The 22492-nt window shown below is 45.8% G+C and overlaps 1 protein-coding gene across 2 annotated transcripts in view; it reads right to left on the minus strand.

Annotated features, from left to right (window-relative positions):
• The window catches only part of TXNDC16 (thioredoxin domain containing 16), a 52098-nt gene that overhangs the window by 11820 nt on the left and 17786 nt on the right, over positions 1-22492 (minus strand). For both annotated transcript variants that reach the window (XM_026109112.2, XM_026109113.2), the window contains 7 exons: positions 21387-21553; positions 19526-19586; positions 17918-18047; positions 16504-16650; positions 15928-15987; positions 6809-6977; positions 5975-6111 (listed from right to left, as the gene is read on the minus strand). In XM_026109112.2, coding sequence (XP_025964897.2) covers positions 5975-6111; positions 6809-6977; positions 15928-15987; positions 16504-16650; positions 17918-18047; positions 19526-19586; positions 21387-21553 — 871 coding nt within the window. The remainder of the gene's footprint in view (positions 1-5974; positions 6112-6808; positions 6978-15927; positions 15988-16503; positions 16651-17917; positions 18048-19525; positions 19587-21386; positions 21554-22492) is intronic.

Raw genomic sequence — 22492 nt, forward strand, 5'->3', positions numbered from 1 at the left:
AATGCCCTCCCACAGCAAACTGTCGGTTGCTAACAAAAAAAGGATTAGTGGCTGATGAGAAATGGGTGCATCTCATGGCCACAGGCTACGGAAGGGTAGGGTTGGCAGCAACTGACGGGGCGGGATCAGGAGAAAGTTCCTATTATTAGTGCAGTATTTGCTCACTAGCCACCAGCACTGAGTTTCCAGGATCTGCATGACAGAAACACTGATGGAAAGCAAAATTCCTTTAATGACTTAAAGACTGTAAGTGCTCTTTGAAACAGGAGACCAATTATAAGTCTAAACAGAAATCTTATAAATCTCAGTGACCTTTTAGAAATGACTGATGATGACTTAACTGGAGTATTGTTAAGTGCCCAGTAGATAAACCAACCTCTGCCCCAAGTGTCTTTTGGTCTAAGCCAGTGCATGCAATGCAGCTCAGCCAGGTTCCAGACTGGGACAGGCTCCACAGATGATCAGGGAAAGCAGGCCTTGCTGATCCCCACACATTGAAGGCCGGGCAAAGATCTGGCTACTGTCTCTAAATAAAAGAGGGGGAAGAGGAAGCTCAAACTAACAGTCAATGTTGAATCAAGGGGAGACAGCTATAAACTGGCTCTGAACACCTTGTGCCTGAGAAATGGAAGAAAGCGCTAGCATCAGAACAGGCAGGGTCTGCAGCAGGCACCTAACTAGGATAGGGAGTGTCAAAAAGCTAACAAGCTTGAAGGCATAGTGTGCTCTGACTAGGGAAGAGGGGCAGATGCAAAGACAGGGTAGCACCTCAGCTGTCGCAGTTCAGAGCAGTGTCCTAGCACAGATCCACCTCCAGCAGTGGCTGCTAGGCTGTGTCACTGGGCTTATATGGACAGTGAGCTCGGGTAGAGGACAAGGAGAAAAGGAATGAATTGGGGCTCTCTTACAACATCACAGATAAATCTAGCAGTGCTGGAGGATTGAGGGCAGAGCTGGCTGCAGAGCTGTTTTATGTCATTATAAAACATCCTCAGTCCTAGGCAACTGGTTCCAGGGTAGAGAAAAACTTTGTGAGAACATGCATGCATTTTTGGGTGAGTTTGTAAAATACAGGTCTAGCAGTTACAGATCAGAGATCAAAAACACTGCTGCCAAAGCCAGGCTGAAAATGGGACATATTTCAACCCTCCCTCCTCTTTTTTTTAACTGGGCAATTTAAAGCAACAAAAAAGGCTCTTCCAACTTAAAGAGAGTGCAAAATCAAGCACTGAAGAGAAGCCAGGTTTCCCCAAGAGTTACAATTTAGATACGGGCACAGTATCTGTTGCTTTTATATCTTTAATAAAATCTCATTCAGATACCATTTAGTGTTCTTCGTAACATAGAACATCATATCACAACTGGCTAACCAAAGCACTTGAGACCAGTGACTCAGACCTCAATAAACTGAGGCTGCCTCAAAACTGGTCACTTTTTGGTCCTTTGCCTCTGGCTTTTCAGCTACATTCAAAGCCATATTTTCCATTGTGCTCTCCTGGAACCACAGGGGCTACAAAATACTTTCATATTGTTTTCCTTTCCAAATAGAAGCTTAGATCCTTATAGGAGTGGCTCACTGAGGGTTCAGACATTATAAGAAGCAACACACATCAGAGGGCTCATGACACAGCTTGGCCAGCTCATGTTGTTGTGAGAAAGTATTGGGTCTGACACTGGTTTGGGGTTTGCTTGGTCTTTGGTCACTTGATTTTATGAGTCTTGAGACAGAATCAACCCAAAGGACCAGCTGATTAGGAACACTGAGAGCTGTTCACCAGCAAAACCTCTGCAAACGTGTTAGTGGCCCAGCTACCGGAGAAAAAGCGATGGGGATAATTCTGAGCTACCCCTGTGCTACAAGGCACTGAAGGAAAAAGACTGAGGCAGAAAGAGCAGGCTTAAATCCAAACTTCCTCAGGACAGCACTTTTACAGGCATTTATCTTTAGACACTCACTTAAGATGTAAGCATGTGTTCAAGTGCTGTCTTGGAGAGGCGCTGGCTACAGGAATTCTCTCCTAAATTAAGACAGCTTTCAGCAGAATCCAGGCATATTCGTTTCATCAAGTTCATCTCAGCTGGGATCTTCCCTCCCTATCACACTCTGCTTCTGATTTTCAGCATTTGGGGGTCTGTCACAGACCAAGAGCCACACTGCCCTTTATTTTTCAACGGGTCACAGCAACAGTCTTAGTTTGGTGCAAGAAAACTCCAAATTCACACAGTCCCACTACAGATATGAAGCACTTCCAAAGCAGCTATTTAAATATTTCCTAGAATCCAAATCAGTCTCCCCTGAGGACACCGTTTTAATTCCCTAGAGAATTTTGGAAAGGGGATAAAACTGCCAGAAGGGGAAGGCTCTACAGCTCCTGCAGAGTTTTTGGAGGCAGGATCTAAGCACAACCCCCCATCCACCCAGCATCAGCGAAAAGCATCTCATGAAATCAGGTTCTCCAGTAGCACCCACAGCATATTCGCATGGCCTCTTCCAGCCCAAAGTACCAGCCAACTGGCTGTAAATTAAAATTATGCTGAAAATCTTTACTACACAGGGAATAGTTACATGACCAAATCTACTAGGTGATGTAAGAGACCACATTGGCAGGTAAACACAGTGTAAGGCATACAGCATGGTAAAGAGAGGGGTCTCAAATCAAGCAGAAGAGAGCTTCTTGATAACTGCAGACTCATGCAACAAACTCTAATTAAAACAGTCTCTTGAAAACTATCTAAAACTATAGATCTCATAGTATGTATTTTGTTTAGTATCACATTGCTCTATACTGGCCTGAATGAAGGTTTGAACTTACTCAAGCTAAGCTGCAACTGTTCATACTGCTTTCTCTACTTGCGATGTTGCTAAGCGTGCCTGATTACTTCTGCTGAGAGCCAGGGGATGGCTTAGACAACATAAGATCTCAGAGTGAGTCAGTAACAATCATACACCATTTCTTCTAACATAAGCCCTACCTGGCAGCCAAGGAAGTGCTTGGGCACCAGGTACCAGAGAACAGGAGAAACACAGCCTTGCAGAAAGTCCTTCAAGGACCAAAGTCACTGCCACAGGATGCTCCAGAGATCAAGTATAGATTCAAAGTGGGGCCATACAGCTCATAACAGATCATGCCACCAGCAGCTATTAGAAACAAAATCAGGGTAAGATTTCTATGATAAGGAAGACCCTGAACTGCTGATTAGTAGGTGAATACACTTAACCAGTAGGTTAAACAATTATTGCACATTTTAAGGCAGTGTTTTACTTCCAAGTTTGCTTCCAATTTCTGAGTAGCAAATAAATTTCTCTCTTATAAGATACCCAAGTTTCCAGGGAACTGCCCATTCGTTGTCCTAATAATATGACATATCTCTTTGTAGTAACTGCTAATTACATTTTTTCTGACAAGTTCTTTCAGCTCAGACCCACTGAAAGGCATCTTAATATAGTTCTGACGTAAGTGTTGGAAAAAACTCAGGGCTTTATTTAACTGAACATCCTGTTGCTCTATTTCATTTAACTGGAAATGACAATGACATGATGATGTGCTGGTCCAGGTTTGAGAAGGAATTCTTGCCATAAGAAAACCATTGGAAATTCCGGAGAAGTCTGCAGGATGATAAGAGTAGCTGTGTGGTTTCGCTGGTTCAGGCCTGGGTTTGGTGCCAGACAGCTGGCTCCTCTTTTCTGCCCTATTTGAGTATCTTGCTGCACGACACTCAGATTTCCTTCAGGTTATGTACTTTGAAAGCATCATGTATTTCATCTCCCTTGGCATCTGTGGCTGAGCTACCCTGAATGCAAATGCCATTCCAGATTGCAGACTGAGTGTGCCCCAAGGGAAGAGGCAATCTAGCTGGCTACACACAGAGCCAGCTGGTAACTTCCAGGGCTCTTGTTTCCATGGACAATGCAAGTCTGGAAGGAAATTAATTTCTTCTGTATGGGAAAGAGTCTGAGCTCACAAATCTAGCCAGATCCAGGCTGGATGCTTGCAGAGAATCTGCCTCACAGTCCCCATATTGTCTGAGATCCTATTATCCGGGTTAATACAAGCTCCGCTACTCCAGACAGTGGAGTTGACTGTGTGTGGAATACAGGGGAGATTTTGGAGCTCAGCTGTTGAAAACCAGGGAAAAATAAGGTTTTTGAGACCAACCAGTTAGGTTTTCCACTAAATTTAACAGGCTTTGACATAGGCACTCCAGAAGAAAGGTGCATTACCAGTTAGCTGACTGTCAACACAACCCAAATGTTGTCTGGTTGGTTCCTGACAGGTTATTTTGTTCTTATCTCTGAGCATTCTGGATTCCCTTTTGACCTTATCATCTGAGAAAGTGGTTTGATTGTGTTTAGCCAAAGTTCACAGGCACAATAGAGCTTCACAATGGAAAACAGTCTGAATTTTTTATCTTCACAAAGATCAAAATCTCCTTTTTTTACTGCAGTAATTCCTAGGGGTAGCTGGTAACCGAGAGACTGTAGGGTTGGAAAGGTCCTATCTGTCCGCTATGACTTTGACTGAAGCATGATCCGATGTCCCAATTCCAGATTGACTTTAGTTGCTCTCCCCTTTTAACATATGCGATTGTCACACAAAAAGTCACTGTAGCTCTCATACCCATTTTCCTGTCTTTCAGCAAGACCCACTGGATCCTGTACCACAGCTACGGCATGCAACAAACTGATACTGGTGTGGCATTAAAATAGCTAACAGCAAACTGCATTGCAAACAGGGGCAGGGAAAGCAGGACTCTTCCAAGTTTCAGTCACTCTGCTGCCCTAGCACTGGCCAGGAATAAAGTGGCTGAGATTACAGACAGAGACAAATTCAGACATGTTCAGATCACTCCTTCTAGCAACTTTGCTTAGTGTTTATAGCTGGTGCCCATCACTGTGGTGTCTGTGCTCACCTGTTTCAAAGTCCAAAAGTGGATTTCACAGAGTTATTAGCATTTTGCTGCTTATGATGCAAGAACTCTGTATTTTTACATTGCTGCTGCTCTGCTTTTTTTTAAAGATTTTGGACTGTTTGCTGGTTGCAGGGATGGGGACTCCCATAGTAGTAGTAGGAGGAGTCAACAAAATAACTAGCAATCCACTAATGAAAAGCGCTTTTTTAAGAAAGAGCATGTTGTGACATCCCCTTTGGGGCAGTTCCAGCTTTGTCAGACTGTCATCTGTTCTGGGAACCCATTCCAGCGATGGATTGAGGGAAGTTACAAATCCTTCTACTTGACACTGTGAGGTCACCCCTGAAATACTGTGTCCAGTTTCAGGACCCAGTTCAAGAAGGAAATTGAGGAACTGGAGAATGTCTGGCAGAGGGCTACCACAGTGCTTAGGGGCACGGAATACATGGCCTTCAAGAAAAGGCTGAGAGATGGGTTTGTTCCATCAGGTGAAGAAGAGGCTAAGAGGGGATTTAACAGCAATGTACAACTACTTTGAAGGTGTACAACTACTTTACAAACATGACAGAGCTAAACTCTTCATGCTAAGGGGCAGGAGATATAACAGGAACAACAGGCACAAATTGTGGCTCGGGAAGTTCAGGTTGGACATCTGGGAAAACATCTTTGCTCGGAGGGTGGGGCAGCCCTGGAACACATCACCCAGGGCATTGTTCTTTCCTACTGTTCCAAGCACAATGGCTCTGATCTCTGTCAGAGCTGTCAGATGCTACTACACCGCGTGTAGTAAGTATGCCCACAGTTGCTGGGTGACAGCTGCATACCCTCTGAGTTAGGACACCGACCTTAGGTCACACATCTAAAACCACCTGCAATCTTCTGCTTGCAACAAGTAAGAAGGGCTGTACCAGGCAGCTGTGGTGTGTACTAGTGCTTTGATGAGAGCAAACATGATTTGCTGCCTGGAGAACATGAAATACGGAGGAACTTTCAAACACCTGGAATTGTCCCTCTCCCACCAGGAATGAAATGGGAGCATCTAACCCGTTATCACAGCACTAACCTACACTTGTGGCTTTGCTGAATACTCCTAGAACCGAAGTGCGGTGATAGGATGAAAGCTCAGATGGAAGCTCTCCTCTTAAATAGCCTTCTGCTTCATCAATTGTGGCCAGCTTCAGAGGGCAGGAAACTTGGCTCCTATAGAAAGGCAAAGAAACAGCATGGGCTAATTTGTTCTTCACTTTTGGGACAAGAAGACAAAAGGGCAACCTAAATCCTCGTTATGACAACAGAGCCCCAGTCAAATAGGACAACAGTTATGTCTCATTAGAGACAGAAGCCAGTTGCCTTCTGGGAAGGAAGGGCAATGCCTAGTCACAGCAATGCACTGGGCCTGGTCATGGGGAGGAAAGAACATCCCGAAGCCAAACTGGCTGCTCTGAGATCCTATCTGTACACAGAAGATAGTTTGACACCTCTCAGTTAAACTGCAGAGCTCCCTTGGTTTAGAGTAAGGGCTTAGCTCTGCCTCCACTGAAATCAAAGACAGCTTTGCCACCAATATCATGACGTAACAACCAGACCCAAAGAGCCTTCTTGAATTGGGGCCCACATTAAAAACAACAGGGAAGGAATTCCAGCAGAGAGAGAGGGACAGTGACAGGAGGTGGATGTGTTGTCCAAGAATAGATGTTCCCTGACAATGAAAAGCATGGAAAGTTATTAAGCTAATTTCCAAACCAGGTCTAAAACCAGATTTGACATTATTTTTCCGAAAAGGAATTCCATTTCACATTCTTCATGTTCCATTCCTACAAAGGCAGTGAAGTATCCAGAACATCATCTAGTGGATGTGCCGATCTTACTTTGTGGGGACTCATTAACAGACACTTACAATATGATGAACCTGGCCAGTTCTTCTGTTCCCAACATGCCGTTGTAGGTCAGTGATCGCCCTCTCTTTTCGTAAATCTTGATGGTAGGAAACTGAGTGATGTTCTCCTTTGTGCAAACTCCAGGCCAGTCCCAGCAGTTTACTTGAGAGAGCAAAACCCCCTGAGTTCCTAGGAAGGAAATCAAAACACATATAAAGAATATGAGACAGGCAAAAAACTGGGGATGAAAAGGTTGAAAAAGAGATCTTTTGTGAACTTCCTTGGATATTATTGCATATATTTGTATTAATGATTCCAGAACTCCTATTTGCTTTGGTGAGAGTCCTACAAGGCTGGATCTTAACACACTGTGTGCACATGCAGCAAGTACAGGTGGGCTACCACTGAAAAGCGGCAAGACCATTCCCGGAGCGAAATGCTGCTTTCTGTGAGCAGGATGTCAAAATCCAGCCCTGAATAAACACTCCCTTTGGGTCCAGGCTGTCTCCCTCTTGAAGCTGTTCATGGATATGCCTTACAATTTTGAGCATAATAATAACTATTTCCAACTATTTTTATTAAATACCTTGTCAGGTGTGAAAAGATCTGCACAACAGACTATGGAGAGAGCAAACTCAGGAAAGGGGTAGGCTGCACTTCTCAGAAGGAAATTCTCAGGGACAAAGACATTCACAGCATCTGGCTGGTTGCTCAAGGGGAGACTAATGAAACCCATGAGGCAAATATCCAGGAGCTTAAAAGGCAGTAAGGAAAAGTGCTAGAAATACCTTAGGAATAAGGCCAAGACAAAGAAACCATGCGAGCCCTCACTCTTAGGAAAGAGGGAAGATAAAGCTTGGCACGGAGGAGGCTGATGTATTCAAGGCATTTTCACTTAAAAAGCTGCCCAGTATTGAAAAGTGTCCATTTTCTCTAAAATACAGAACTAAATACACAAAGAGCAGTAAAAGGTCCTGTAGACAAGGCAGATGTAATACAAGCTGACAATCTGATGGCATTCACCCTGCTGTACCTATGGAAGCTGCTCATCTGAGCCACTAGCAGTTATCTTTAGGACCTTAAGAAAGAGACTGGAGTCTCACAAGTAAAGACAAGGAAAAGGGAGTACTTGAGAATTACTGGACAGTCAGTCTAACTTTGATTCCTGTTGACCAGGAGAAGTTCTATGTAAGTTTTTTTAATGAACTTAACAAAAGTCATAAACCCAAGGGATTAGTAAGCATTGAAACGAATGAATGTTGGCTACCTGCGGGCTTTCCACATGACCAAGACACAGTGCTGGCAACGCCAGCGTGTCCTTAGCAGCCTTCCTTTCAACTGCAGGCTGAGCAAAAACTAGCACATGCTGCTGCTAGTCCACTGCTAAGCACTGTGCTAACCATCTGGCAGGTGAGCTGTGACTGGCTTAACTAGCCACTACCTCTTGGTTGCCAAGCTTGCCTAACTTGCCTCTTACCTACTTGCAGGCTTGACCAACGACAGCAGGCCTGTGCATAGTCCTCAGGCCACAGGTTGTCCATGCCCACTGCAGGAATTTAATATCACAGAGATCTTTATGCCTTCATTAAATTTCTTTGAACAAGATTCAATAGTTACATGGGAAAGATGGGCTAAATGTAGAGACAAGTACATACATGGAGGCAGATTACTGCAAGGTGCTCTGTCCTTCAGAAACCAGGGTAAGGGGAGCCGATGTGGATTTCTCAAGAGTACAGAAGATCAAACAAACCGAGCTTTCTCCTCAGTCTGTCCTGGGTTTGGTTCTGATCACTATTTTTATTAAGGGTCTAGATGATGGAATAAAGAGCACACATCCAATCTGCAAATGATCCCAAACTCAGAGAGGCAGAAAGCAATTTGAAGGGAAAAGTGTAATAACAGCAACACTCTGTAATGGGAAAATGGATGTACAGATACTATCAATGCTGAAGAAAAGGGCAAAGCTTGTTCTAGGATGAACTCCCAACAGCAGTGTCTGCAAGACATGTGAGGAAAATGATGCTGTTCTATTCTGTCCTGCTGAGGCCTCTGCAAGGCCCAGCAAACCCTCATGCAGGCTGGGAAACAGGTTTTTGGAAAGATGTAGGCATATGAGAGAAAATCTGGAGGAGGGAGAGGTTTAGAAAACATGTCCACTGAGGAAAAGCCCAAATAACTGGGTTCCTTTCAATTGGAAATCAACTGGAAAAAGGAGACAACAAAATCTAACAACATGGAAAGTCTGCTTCAAAGGTGACTGTGGCCACTTGGGCAAGGACAAGAAACAACCCATTTCCACGTAGTGAGGTGTGGTCAGGTATTACAAGAAGCTTTTGACAGCCAAACATAACTGAGCCTTCAGCAAAAAAGCTGTGGAAAGGTTTTAATCACAAGTTAGAAACATGTCTGCCAGGGATTGGCAAGGCATTTCCACAGATGAGGTGAAGGCACAGGTGACCTCTTAGCGTGTTTTCCCATCCCCTATCCATATGTCCTTGACATCTCACTGGGCCATTTGCTGCATCCCTCATTTTAGGTTCTGCTTTGCAGCTCTTTCACATCAGGAGTTCACTGCTGTTCTGCCTTATGTCAAATGTGTGAACATAAAGAAACAAGTGGCAGTACTGAGCTAAGGGTCTGTAATTCCACTAAGACAGTCAGGAGCTGTCAAAACACTCCAAGAGAGCACAAATGGTTTGTGTCTTTCTCCAGGCTGTGAAATAACATCTTAAATTAAAAGCCTGCCCTGGATTTATTTTACACCTCTGATCTGGCATGGCTGGTTCTTATCATCTATCACCACATAATCTTGTCCAAGTCTTGCCCAAATCTGAAAGAAAAATGACATAGAAACGAGACCTCGATGTCTTGTTAAAACTGAGTTGCAAGGCTGCTCTAAAGTCCCTAATATATGAGCCGAAGTAGTCTCACGGGAGCTGTGGATACTACACTGAGGGTTTATGTACCAAAAGTGACCATGATCTCCAAGGGAGCCCCAGCTGGCCCGAGGAACACATCGTACAGGATGATCACTGTACCATCCCAAGCTGGACCATGTTATTAATTACTGAACAAGCAGCAGTTTCAGGAGTTAAGTAAGTCAGTAACAGACTGTTTAGCTTTGTGGTCACTGCTGAACTGCTGGATGGGAAAAGAGGTGAAAGAGGAACACAAGATCCTTTTGTGCTACCAAAACCAGCAACAAAGAGAACTTCTATCCTAGGGGTCTTATAAACCCAGGACAAGATAAATCACCAAGGCTACAGAGAACAATGTGGAAGACACAAAAAAAATCAAGGATCCCTTAAACATCTAATCCTTTAGAGGACAGGGCTAGTATTAGAAACTTGGAGAGCTGGTCCAAAGGCTACAAGATGAAAGAAAAATAAGTTATGTGTGAAATACTGCAGTTCAAGAGGAGGAATCCAATACAGAATGGGAAATGACCACCTGGACAGCATCGCTGCAGGAAAAGATCTGAGGAAATTTCATTGACCACAAGCTGTTGATGTGCTACAAATGCTGTGTGTCCGATAATGGAAAAGGCATACCGTGTTCTGCAGACCATGGCCCCTCTCAGGATCCCACCCAGCTTTAGGTACGGAAGGAGAGTTAGGACTCCTCGGAAAGGGGTTTGACAACTAAGCATTCGCCATGTTGCCTTCCCATCATCTCCACAACATGGAACTTCTGACCAAACCCTTACGCCAAGGTACAGACAGTATTTCCAAATTCTTCAGCGTGCTTCAAGATTTCAGTTCTCATACCACACTACAGAGCAAGCAGGGGCAGTCAACCTAAGTTATCTGAAACTTTACAGCTTCTCTGTATACAGCTGATAGGGAATGCACATAGCCTGGTAACTTTCCTCCCAGAGTCCTCTCCATTGCTCTCTAACTGCTGACACTTCCATCTCCCACAGTCCCACACAGGGTCTGGTTTCTACTCATTCCTTTTCCCACTTCACGTACAGATATTTCCTGGCTGCCAAACTTTTCCAACACAGGAGTCTAGCTTCACAATGGACTCCTAAACCCTTACTTCAAACTTAGGCTCCATGGATTTACATTGCTAAATCACACAGGTGATTTTCATGCCTTTGAGCTTCAGACTCTTGTCTTTGAAAGCCATTGGTCAAGATGACTCTACAAGCACAGAAGAGGGAAACAGAATTGTTTTTCAGCACTATATATTGCTCTTCTTCCAGATTGGTTTCCTCCCTTCTTTGCAAAAAAAGGCTAGCAACACACCTAGAAACACAAAACACTGCCTCACCTCTGCGTCATCTTCTGTTGTCCCAGGAGTGTTGCTTCCTCAAATGCATATTTTATGTAAGAATACAAGAACTGCCCCACAGGGTCAGCCCCAGGGTCCATCTAGCTCAGTCTCAGATGGGGCAATAGGAGATGCTCCTTAGGGAGAGCACGTGAGCCCAGGCACTCACTCCAGTCCCTCTCCCTCCAGCTCCCCCAGTACCACAGCTGCTGTACAGGGATAACAGAGGCACAGCCATGCCTGGAATGTCCAGTATCCATTTATGAACTTGCTGTCTATGAATTTACCTGATGGCTTTTGACCCTGCTGACATGCTGTTTCCACAGCCCTGTGGCTGCAAGTCTCAGAAATCAGCTAATCACTGCACACAGAAGAACTCCGTCTTGTCTGTTTTAAAGCAATCCCCTTCCAGTGCTCACTAGTTCTAGCATTGTAAGACCTGGAGAATAAGACCCGCAGTTCAACATACCACCGCCTTCATCATTCTATAAAACTCAGCCGTCTCCTCTTCAGCATCCTCCTCTGCAAACTGAAGGGTCCCAGCCTCTTTAGTCTCTCCTCATTGAAGCAGCTACTCCACTTGATTATTTTAGTTGTCCTTTTCTACATCCTTCATGAGAGGCAGAGACCAGAACTGCACATAGTACTCAAAACAGGGGTACACCAATGTCTGATTTAGCTGCAAAATGGTGTCCTCTGTCTTCTTTTTCTCAAGACCTTTCCTCATAATAACACTAGCACTTTGTGGCTTTTTTTGGCTCCACACGGACCTCACAGTTTTGGAGAACTGCCAAAAACAACTCCAGGATCTTTTTCCTGAGCCATTACCGCACATTCCAAATTCAGCATCAGGTAGATGTTGTTTGGATTATTCTTTCCTAGATGAATTACCTTTAATATCTGCACTGAAGCTCTTCTGACACCTTTCCAAATACTCAGTTTTGTTAGTGTGGCTCTACCATCATATTTCAAAGGCAATCAACACCTTGCTCACCTACTGGAGTAGCACATCCGTGGGCCAGAATTTTCTTCTTCCGTAAAAGTTCTGATGCTCTTGCAGTAAAGACAGGATCAAGCCATTGCTTCCATTTTCCCCGCAGGCCACATAGTTTTGTTTAGCTTGGCTGGTTACTGAAATCACCATCTTAATTCAGAACAATATTTCCTCCACTGGTCTTCAGCAATACATGTGTGGTGGTGTTTCGATCACTCCTCTATAAATAATCCTGTCAGGCATTTGACCTTTGGACAACAGAACAACTCAAGGGATAAAGCCCTGAATTGCAGGCTCTCCTCCTCCCCCTGCATACACATGCCTTGTGCCTTCATTGCATACAACACTCCAAAAGGGAAGCAAACAACTTTGGGAGCTAGTGAAATAGCCATGAAATAGAACCACCCTGTAGGAAAAGGGTAAAAAGACCAAGATGCTGGGGAGAGGTGAAGGACCCCTTCAGCATGGTCCGTTTGCTAACACCAGCTCTCTTCCCCAAACTCACAGTGGTACATCTCCAGATCAGAAAGGTGGGCTCTTCAGACAAATGACCCATGCTGCAGCCCCAAGAACTTGGATCGTCTGTGATCAAATCAACTATCTTGAAAACTTGATGGAGTCTTTTCTTCTGGGAATGATCTGATTCAAGGTCTCTCCTTCTGAGGTGTGCAATGCAGTGTCCTCAACACAGGCTGGGTGTGCTCACTCCTGTCTTGCAATGACACTAATCTGCTTTTGCAGTGGGTGATGGTGAGAATGGCTCATTCTTGCTGCAAGAGCAGAAAATTTGCTCAGCTCAGCAAGAAAAAAATACGCTTCTCTTGATCTCTTGTTAGATCTGATCTCTTAGCAAGGGGAAAACACTTGGGTTGCTATAAACTTCATTTGGTGATGATCTGCTGAACATGTATTATTGGATGATTTATGAGGTCATTCCAGTCCCCAGTCTCTTCCATCCCCTTGCACTAGATCCCATATGGTCTATTCTCACTGCCATTTTGCACAGAGAATTGTCATCAAAAGTGGGATCTGGTCCTGCGTCTCAAAATGTGTTCTTTAGCGTGGGTGATTCATGTTTCAGGCAGGTGGTCTTGGCTTCCGAGCCCTTATGAAATGTGCTCCACCTCTAACAGCGAGACACACCAGTACTTTTGGGGAGCTGAGAGATTGCCCAAAAGCCATACTCTGTGTTTGATTCTCAGCCGTGGTGCTCAGTATCACATAGCTCAAGACCTTCTTCCTGATCCAGACTTCTGCCCCCTCGTACTGGCCTCTCTTCCAAACTACCTTGCCCAGCCCAGCTTCACTCTGCTCCTATTCCCAAGCCCTGCTCTGGATCTCCTGACACTGACTCCTGATTTGTACTTGGAAGTTCATGGATTCCCTGGTTTCTGTCAGGAGGCTAGGTTTGGGCCAGGCTGCATGGACTGGCAGCCTCACAACTGATATGGCTCCTGCTCTCAACCTGTCCTGCTGTAACCTTCAGCTTCTTTAACACCTTGACTCCAGCCCACCCTAATAAACAGACCTGACCCATCCCTATCCTGGCCACAACAGACAGCCCTGTGACCCTTCTCCTTTCAGGTCTTTCAGCTCCTCTAGCAGCCCTGCCTGTGACTGACAGTCTTCCTCAGCAGTAGAGACAGAGTTGCATCTTGCAGGAAGCCCTCTCCAGTTCCACTTGTCAACCAAGCATGAGCTCTGCCCCACAAGACACCATGTGGAGATGAGAAATAGTTGGCACTACCTGCCCACATGATCAAGTATGCTTCTCCCAAAGCTATCCCTCCTTTCAGGAGAGATTAAAGGACACCAATCTGCATTTGTCAAGGCTTGCAGAATTAGGGAGGAGGCAATCATAGAGCTGGTGTAACTGGGAACTTCTAGCACACTTTTTGCATCAGTTCATCTTTCTTTGGCTATCACAGCTCTGCAGGGATGTAGCTCCTTTGTGGAGCTCTATTTACAAGTGGTCACTTCCACCCATGGGGCACTGTGTGCTGCTAAAGCAGCCATTCTCCATCCTCTCCAAGGCCACAGCAGGGAAAGCAGACTGGAGTCATTCCATGAGTCACATCTGGCCTAGGAATCTTCAGCAGAACCTCACTGGTCGTAGAGGAAAGTACCTGAAACCAATCAGTTCGTAATCTCTGCTGAGAACCTGCCTACGGCTGCTGACGTGTGCAGAGATTGCTATCAAACGAGTAGAGAAATGCACGGTGAAAGTCTGGCCTCACACAGCCAGCCAAGGTTTGGCCACAGCTCAGGAAAAGGCAGGGTTTCATCCATTAACTCTCCCAAGTTGCTACTCTAGCACGTCGGACAGCTGGAGAGACTAAAGGAAGCCCCAAATCATCAATAATCACAATCACTCTAACAACACCTCTTCCTGAGCTTTCCTGTTTATTTCTGGGATTTCAGTCCAGATCAAAGTACTGGTAACATTCCCCTCATGAAAACTATGAACTGCAGAACAGCTTTCATCCAAATCACAACAATGTCCTCAGCGTTCCCACAGGGTTTCTTGTAAGTCTTTCCCACTGTACCTCCTTCCCAGGAAGCTGGCTGAGCCCTGTACAGACTACACATCTCTTGTGCTGAGAGCTCAGCCTAAATCCTGCTTTGTGGGACGAGGTGCCCAGTCCCAGTGGAGTGCCATCACTGGGAGGAGAAACGAACCCTGATGAAGAACTAAAAATGGAGAAGGCACCAGCTACCTCCAGGGGTGCCAGAACATCTCTGGCCTAGATCCACTGGACTTGATTGCTATGCCAAAATGAGTTGGGGATGGAATCATCCGAGTATCCCTCTGTAATCAGGGGCAGAAAAAGGCATCTCTAGAAGGCGATTTAGCCCATGTAAGCCTGATGCTAGTGCAGAAGAGCCAACCTCTCCTCATTGACTATAGAGAGGAATAGGGCTCAAGCTCTCAAGCTGAATTGGGGCCTACACTGCTCAAAAAATATCACAGATGCTCTTGAAGGACCAGCCCCTCCTGCCTTTACTGCCAGACAACCTGAAGCACGTTGTCTTTAAATGTTACTAATTCTTCCCTGTCACATATTATTTACGGAGTTCTGTGGCTGCCTGTGAGGCTTCCCATGTAATTTAGCCAGTCTCCAGGCCCTGAAGGCACCATAATTTTAAATTCTTTCTCTGACAGCATCCTGCCCCCAGTGGATTTGGGCTTGCTCATGCCTGTCTGTTATGCCTCCTGCCAAAGCCCATGCTGACTACTGTTCTGCTCCAGATCAAGTGCCCACGGGCTATTTCCAAGCGCAGCAGATCTGATGTGAAGTGTTTTTATTTGTTGTTCAGTATGGTCTTTTGAGCCCCGTGCTGTGCAGCATTCAGAGTGTTTCCTTGCTCCGTACAGGACCTAGCACTGAGGGGCACAAACAGGAGCTTGTTTGTGTGATGCAGGCCGTAGTGCCTGCTGTTTGCCATCCTTGCTCTGAAGCCCATGCTGTGTCACTCACTGCTCCTGATCTGCACTGGCCCTCCCCCTGGGCATTCATCGTGCAATTACTGTGCCCACCAACATCACAATCTCAGCTGAAAGACAGTTTGCGCAGCTGGTGCGTACCAATTTACATACACAGCACAATGTGACCACACAAAGCTGCATTCCCAGCCTCATGACTTTATAGAGGCACAAAAGGACTGTAAGGATCCCTAAATAAGAAAAAAAATATTTTTCCTAAGTAACTTGATGTGGGTGTGCTTTCCTTAAGAGTTTACGAAGAAAAAAAAAGTACATTCTGGGTGATTGAATGAGGTACCACCAACATCATCTCAGTCTTCTGGTTTCTAATGAGCCAGGGCAGATGGAGACCAGCTGAACAAGCACTCAGACCTGGGGCACCATACCTTTCAGGTGACCAGCGACCTCCACATAAGACCGCAGCACTGCCAGGGACACTGCCTCCCCTGAAACACAGGAGGGATGCAGCTTTGAGCTACATATAGGTGACAAACAGCCCCCATCCTGCTCTCTGACAAGGTTACAGCTCTACTGTTACGATTCTCTGCATCCTAAAATGCTTCAAGCTTTGTGCAAGAACTTGAAGGAAATAAAGAAAACGGGACTTTATGTTTCTATGCAGCAGACAGCAACCAGATTTTCCAGGCTAACTTATGATGCCCTGCTGCCACAACCTCCTCTCCTGTCTCACATGCAGCCCCTGTAAAAGGAAGCTGGAAAACCTCAGGGGGGATCTGTGAGCATTGATATGTTTTATACTGAGAGATACTCTGTCTCAACACAGTATCAGTCAATGAGAGGAACTGATTTAATCTGATTGCTAATGGTGCGTTAGGGCAGATGGGACAGGACAGAGCTTTTACTTGCCACTTAACCTTGTCTACAGGATCATCACAATACAGAAAGTGCAGCAACCAGTGCAAGCGTAGTGAAGGGACTCCTAACGCGCGTCTCATACTCACAGCTGGCATAAAACAGCACCACCATCCGGGCAGCCTCCATCAGAGCAGAGTGAAAGGTCTCCTCTGTCAGCGTGAGGATCTGCTCCAGGGGCAGCTCTCGCTTCCTGTCCCTGGAAATCGCTTCCACCACCTGATCATCTTGTATGTCTGCAAGGAGCCAACAACCACGCATGAAAACAAATATGCGCACACAGGCCACAGGAATTTGTCATCTGCAAGCAATTAGTGCAAAAGTTGGAAGAACTAGGAGAATTTCATGTATCTTCACAGATTCTGACTGCACTGGGTGCTGTACAGTCTCACAACACAGACCACAGAGACATTAGGGCCAAGGACTGACACAACGAGACAGGCTGATTCAAGGGTCAGTGGGGGGGAGCACAAGAGAAATAAAGCCCCAACTGGAGCGTTTTAGTGTTTGTTAGCAACTCCTGTTCTGGGTGCTTCCCTGCTGCCCTGGGCGTAGTTCTTTGCTTGCTCAAGCCACTTTCACAGGCACGCAGCCTTTTTTCATGGGCAACAGCAGCCAGGGTAAAGGGGGTCACAAATATGCCTGCCCCCAGCCACCCAGGGCTCCCTCTGGGGGTTACCCAGAGAGGTGTGTTTGCTACAGGTCTGAATGAGCCTATGGAGGCAAAGGTCTTCGGAGCAGAGAACTGTTTTCTCTAGAGAACTGCAACCCTCGGTTTGCAACCCCATTAGCACATTTTAGTAAGTAATCACCACTCAGCGGAGACATAGTGACTGCCAACAAGGGGTTAAGTAAACCCTTTGCCTGGGAGAGCAGAGGAAACAGACACAGAAACACTCATTAGCAGACACACAAATCATTAGAATGCACTTATGCCATGTCACACTATTACTCACTTGCATCTTCAGATTTGGACACTATTCTTTAATCATGTTGAATACTAGTTCCTCTAGGACCTTTTGCCACTTTTTTTTGAAAACAATGACAATTTTGTCTGGAAAACAAATGTATTTTCAAGAAAGCATCACAGGGACCAGTGTTTTCTACCTGGGCAAAGCAGCACTGGGACACAGGAAACAGCTCTTAGAAAAACATGTCTCAAACCGTTCCAAAGGAACTGGTAATTTTGAGGCTCTTCTTTCAGAGCTTGAAGGGGAAATAGGGCTGGGTCACTGCACTTCAAACCCTTTCATTTCAAGCTGGACTCATTCAAACAGAAGCACAAATCTCCCCCATGCAGCACCTCTGCAACTGTTGCTGCCGATTTTTTCCCCTGGACTTTGCCCTAAAAATTATACCTCTCTGTCATGAATCTCCAGTGGTCTGCAGAGAATGAAAGATCCACTCTGTACAACCATCATGTGACTATACCTCTGATTTGCAAAAATGCTGATTGCATCTCCTATCTGATTACTAACAGCATTTCACGGTTTAGTTGCACACCTAGCTTATCATTCTCCTTTTCCTCTTCCTCATCTTCATTCTCCTGGGTTTGTTCAAACTTGCTCTTATCTTCCACCAGGGTTATAACTTCATCAGTGTCTTCCAAAACCAGGTATTTGATTGGCACACCCTAAAGAATACAGAATAAATCAGTGGGAACTCACCAACACCCTGTGTCTATTCTGTCTGCAAACCACACTCAAGGCTGATGTAGAGGTCTGTTCGAGGCTGCCTACCACTACCTAGCTCCTTATTTTTGGGGTATGTCAACAAATTCCTAAAGCTGCCAAACAGGGAAGCTTCTGGGGTGTGTTTCTATGGCCCAATTTCACCTGCACATGAGGTTATCTCACTCCAGACTGATGTTTCCTTGTCAGGAAGCACTTGAGACTATGTGGGACTCCGTACCTGCAGCTGGGGTGGTGGAAGCAAACACCTGCTCTATCTCCCAACATCTTAACACAGAGAGCAAACTGTGAAAGACGGAGCTGAGGTCCAGGTACATAGTCCGAGTCTGCTGCCTCCCCTCTGGCAGAGGGATGGGGCAGACACCAAGGGCAGGAACATCTTAAAATATTGCAACAGGATTCTCCAGAAGCACCATCTTGGACTAGGTCAGGGCATCCTGGAAAACTAGCACAAACAATCTCTTCTTGCATGGAGCCCAACAAAGAAGAGTGGTCCCAAGTGTAATGGACTGCCAAACCATGGAAAGAAAAGAACAAAATGTATTTCTCAGAAATGAGACCTTGTCAGCTTAAAACCAGTTCTGGCACTGTCTCAGCAAAAGGCACTTCAGCAAAAATGAATGTTATAATGAACTGAGAGAGAGAAATGACAAATTACTGGCACCTCCCACTCTCCTCTCTAAGAGGAGAAACACAACACACACATCTTTCACCATGGTATGGGAAGCCCTTGAGGGGCAATCAGGTTCAGGTCTGATCCTGTATCTCTTGCAATCACAGGTGTGATAGTTCAAGACAACTGGGGCAATGTGTGTTTTCTGGCATTTGTCAGTGCTAAATTCTATCCTGCCTCACAAGCTAGGTCAGGTCCCTCCAAAGTTTAGCTCATCTTGATCAAACTTATCTGACTTATATCCTGCTCTTTTCCCAGATCACTGCCAAATGCATTCAGTCACATTAGTCTAGTACAGACCTTTGGATATTTGCTTCCTGGCTCTCAACAGGTTCAGGTTCATTTCCTCTCCCACCTTTTGAATGTCTTTCCTAAATCCTTAGAAGGACTTCGCCAAGGGCCTTTTAAAGTCCAAATCCTTGTGGAATTTGGACCGGGATACAGATCTTACGTAGTTCACAATCTTGCACTGCCTCATTGTGCAATAGGAGATGCCACCCTATGTTTAGAATCCAAAATAAGCACTTCCTTTCTTCTGTCTCCTATAAGCAGGCATGATTCTCTGCAGTACCAATCTCAGGTGGTTCCAAATACGTCTGCTGCTAAGGAAAGACACTTCACCTTGAAATTCTGGGAAAGCCGTTAACTAATCATGGAGGAGAGCAACACCCCAACTAGCTCACCTCAAGAGCACCATGCCCAGATAGAGAAATAAGCCTTGTACAGTAAAGAAATCCAGCATCTAACCTCATCTGGTGTCTTCAGAGCGACGTTGGACCGGAGCAGGATGTTCAAATCCACAACATCCCTTCCAAAATACAAAGTGATTGTCAGAACGGTGCGACTTGTAAGGCTACCCACTCTGTTTGGCCTGCCTGGCTGACACGCATGCCTCTCCCAGCAGTACCGCATCCTCACAGTCGTGCTTCTGGGCCCCAGAGGACCTGCAGGAACCCAGCCCACCTGAATCAATGTCAATAGTGGAAAAACAGGTTCCAAATGACCTCCTGGTGGGACTGACACCACATGCACTGCATAATAGGCGTATTTCACAACGGGTTTGGATTCCCATTCTGTGACCTGGGTCTTGGCCAACGTGATGGTAGCTGCATTCCAATGCAGCTGTTCTGCTAGTGGATTTTAGCTCATGAGTAAATGCAGCCAAGTGTCTCTAAACAGGGAGATAATGCGATGGCAGAAAGCTGGAACAAGAGCGCCCACACCCATTCTTCGTCCTTCTCCTCCAATTTGCACTGCTGCCAGCAGCACAGACATGGAGTGGACATGCCACCTCAAGGTCCCAACCAGTGGCTGCTATGTCACCCTCCAACCCTTAAAAAACAGGAGGGGCTGGCCAAGCACAGGAACATGAGTTCCCAACTCATCACAGGCTGCCAACTGTTCAGGGTTCAGATCAAACTTCACTCACTCAGAGCAGCGTATAAGCCCTCAGTGGGTGTTAGCCTGTCTCCGCTCACTAGGCTCAGCTCTATGCCTGCCCTTGGGCTCCTATTTGTGTGGCGGGACCATTCCTCTGTCAGTGGAGCAGAAAAATCTAAAGGTGGAAAAAACCCTCTCCAAAATGCCAAATTTACTACGAAATGCATGGAAACTGCAGAGCCTCTATCCCCGCTCTCATTTACACAAGCCTCTCAGGATAAGCCCTGCTCCACATATGAGCCCAGGCTAAGTGACAGCACAGAATCCCGCTGCATCCATAGAGCCCAAGTGTCCTTGTACCTCAGCGTGGCACTAAGGTTTCTTACTTACACAGCCTGGCCCTGTTCTGGCATGGTGCCGCTACAAGCCAGTCACACACCAGATGACTCAAAAGCCCATGCAACCATTCCTACAAGGGCTGCACATCCCTTGTAGCAAGGCACTATGGGAACATCTGCAAACACAAATCGGCTCTTCCTAAGCAGCATATGGAGGCTCTGAGTTCAAGTTATGGGCAGGCCGGGGCCAAGATGGGCTGCGGAGAGCACACAGGTCATGGTCTGGTGTACACAGGCTCACTTCTCAGCCCGTGGAACAGACATGAGTAACCAACAGGCAACCACAGAAGAAACCAACAGCTCTCCCCAGCACAACTTCCTTAAGACACAAGCGTGTCCCTTCTCCTCACAAGGTAGGACCAGCATGCTGCACAACTCAGAGAAACATCCCTGATTGAAGAGATACTGCTTAGAAAGCAGAGACCCCAATTCTACCACAGCACCCATGCACACCAGCACCAACACTCCACCTTCTTTACCACATTTCCCTCTGTCATTAATTTGAGAGCAAAACACAAACCTTTGGTTTGTGCTTTCTAGGTTTCCTTCCTGAAATATCATTTAGTCTGACTATTTTTCCACTTCTAAATCAGCAAGAGACTCAAACATTTCAATCTACCCAGCTAGAGGCTGAAACCCAACTAATCTGATTCTGGAGAAGTCCTCAAATGTGACATGCTCTTGCAAGGGATAATCTAGTTTTACTACCTCTTGCACAGATCTTAGTAAGCTCACTATGAATCCATTATCCTGGGACTGGCTGTAGGTAATAACGCTCAGAAACATCACAGAAAGCAGGGAGAGTCCTCTAAACACCTGAGATCAAATACCTGGACAAAAGGGCAACTCCTGCTTTCCCCAAGAGCTGCCAGGCCACAAACTCTGCTGTTCTCCTGTCTGCTTCATAGGTCTCTTTCTGGCTGAGGATGAACACAAGCGGCAGCCCAAGCTGTAAGTGAACAGTGGAAACCTTCTCTGGATCCTCAGCAACTTCTGTCTGGAAAAGAGACATCATTATACTGCAACACATTTCCACATGTTTGAATGTGCCTCAGCTCTCTTCCATTTGGCTGCCTATTTTCACGGGGCTTCTGGGAATTTACTATCTTTGAGGCTTGTCAAACACAGATGAAATTGGTTGACAGACTCAAAAGCAATTGGCAAGAGAGGCACAGAGTGACAAACAGACAGCAAGACTGCAGGAAGCCTCACTTCCTGGAAAACCAATTGCCAGATCGTCATCACTTTAACAAGCTGATAGAAGCTGAGTTTAAAAGGAAAGAATAACTTCCCCATCTGAAACTTTGAAGCTAGGTCAGGGTTTTCACAGTTTGTAGTTTCTAATGCCAGGAGGTTCCTCATAGTCTCATCTCTTGCACAGCCCAAGCCACCATGCATTTCCCAGCTGAAGAAACAATACCTTTGAGAAAAAGCCACCAATCCTGATTCCAAAACTTCCATCGAAGCAGAACTCATGCAACCCTGGTTAAACTGTTCCAACTTTTCATGACCCTCCCTGTTAAAAATCTGGGCTTTATTATGCTTATTCTTTCTGGCCCAGCAATTTTGGATGTCAAGTTTCCATTAATTTTTAAGAGAATCTGGCATCCATTCCCTGAGGTAGTTTGAAAACCCTGCCTGTAAGATACAAGAGCTGGCATCCTTTCCCTTCCTGTCTCTGACATGTTGCTTCATGACAGCATGGAGCTGCTTAAAGAAACACTTAAGTTAGAGGATGCACTTCCCAGCTCATTTTTCCCTACTTTCTGCTGGGCAGAGCTGTCATCAGTGGGAACAGGAGGCCTGTTAAAGTTCACTGCTCTGTGGGAAGAGACAGTGGGAGTCTTCTGTCCCATGTGCTCCACCAAGGCAGGAATCACTGCTATCTGTCTCTCCCAAGCGATCAGTCTCCTGTGGGAAGCCCACGAGTCCCAGC

This window comes from Dromaius novaehollandiae, chromosome 5 (assembly GCF_036370855.1).
Source record: "Dromaius novaehollandiae isolate bDroNov1 chromosome 5, bDroNov1.hap1, whole genome shotgun sequence".
Lineage (NCBI taxonomy): Eukaryota > Metazoa > Chordata > Aves > Casuariiformes > Dromaiidae > Dromaius > Dromaius novaehollandiae.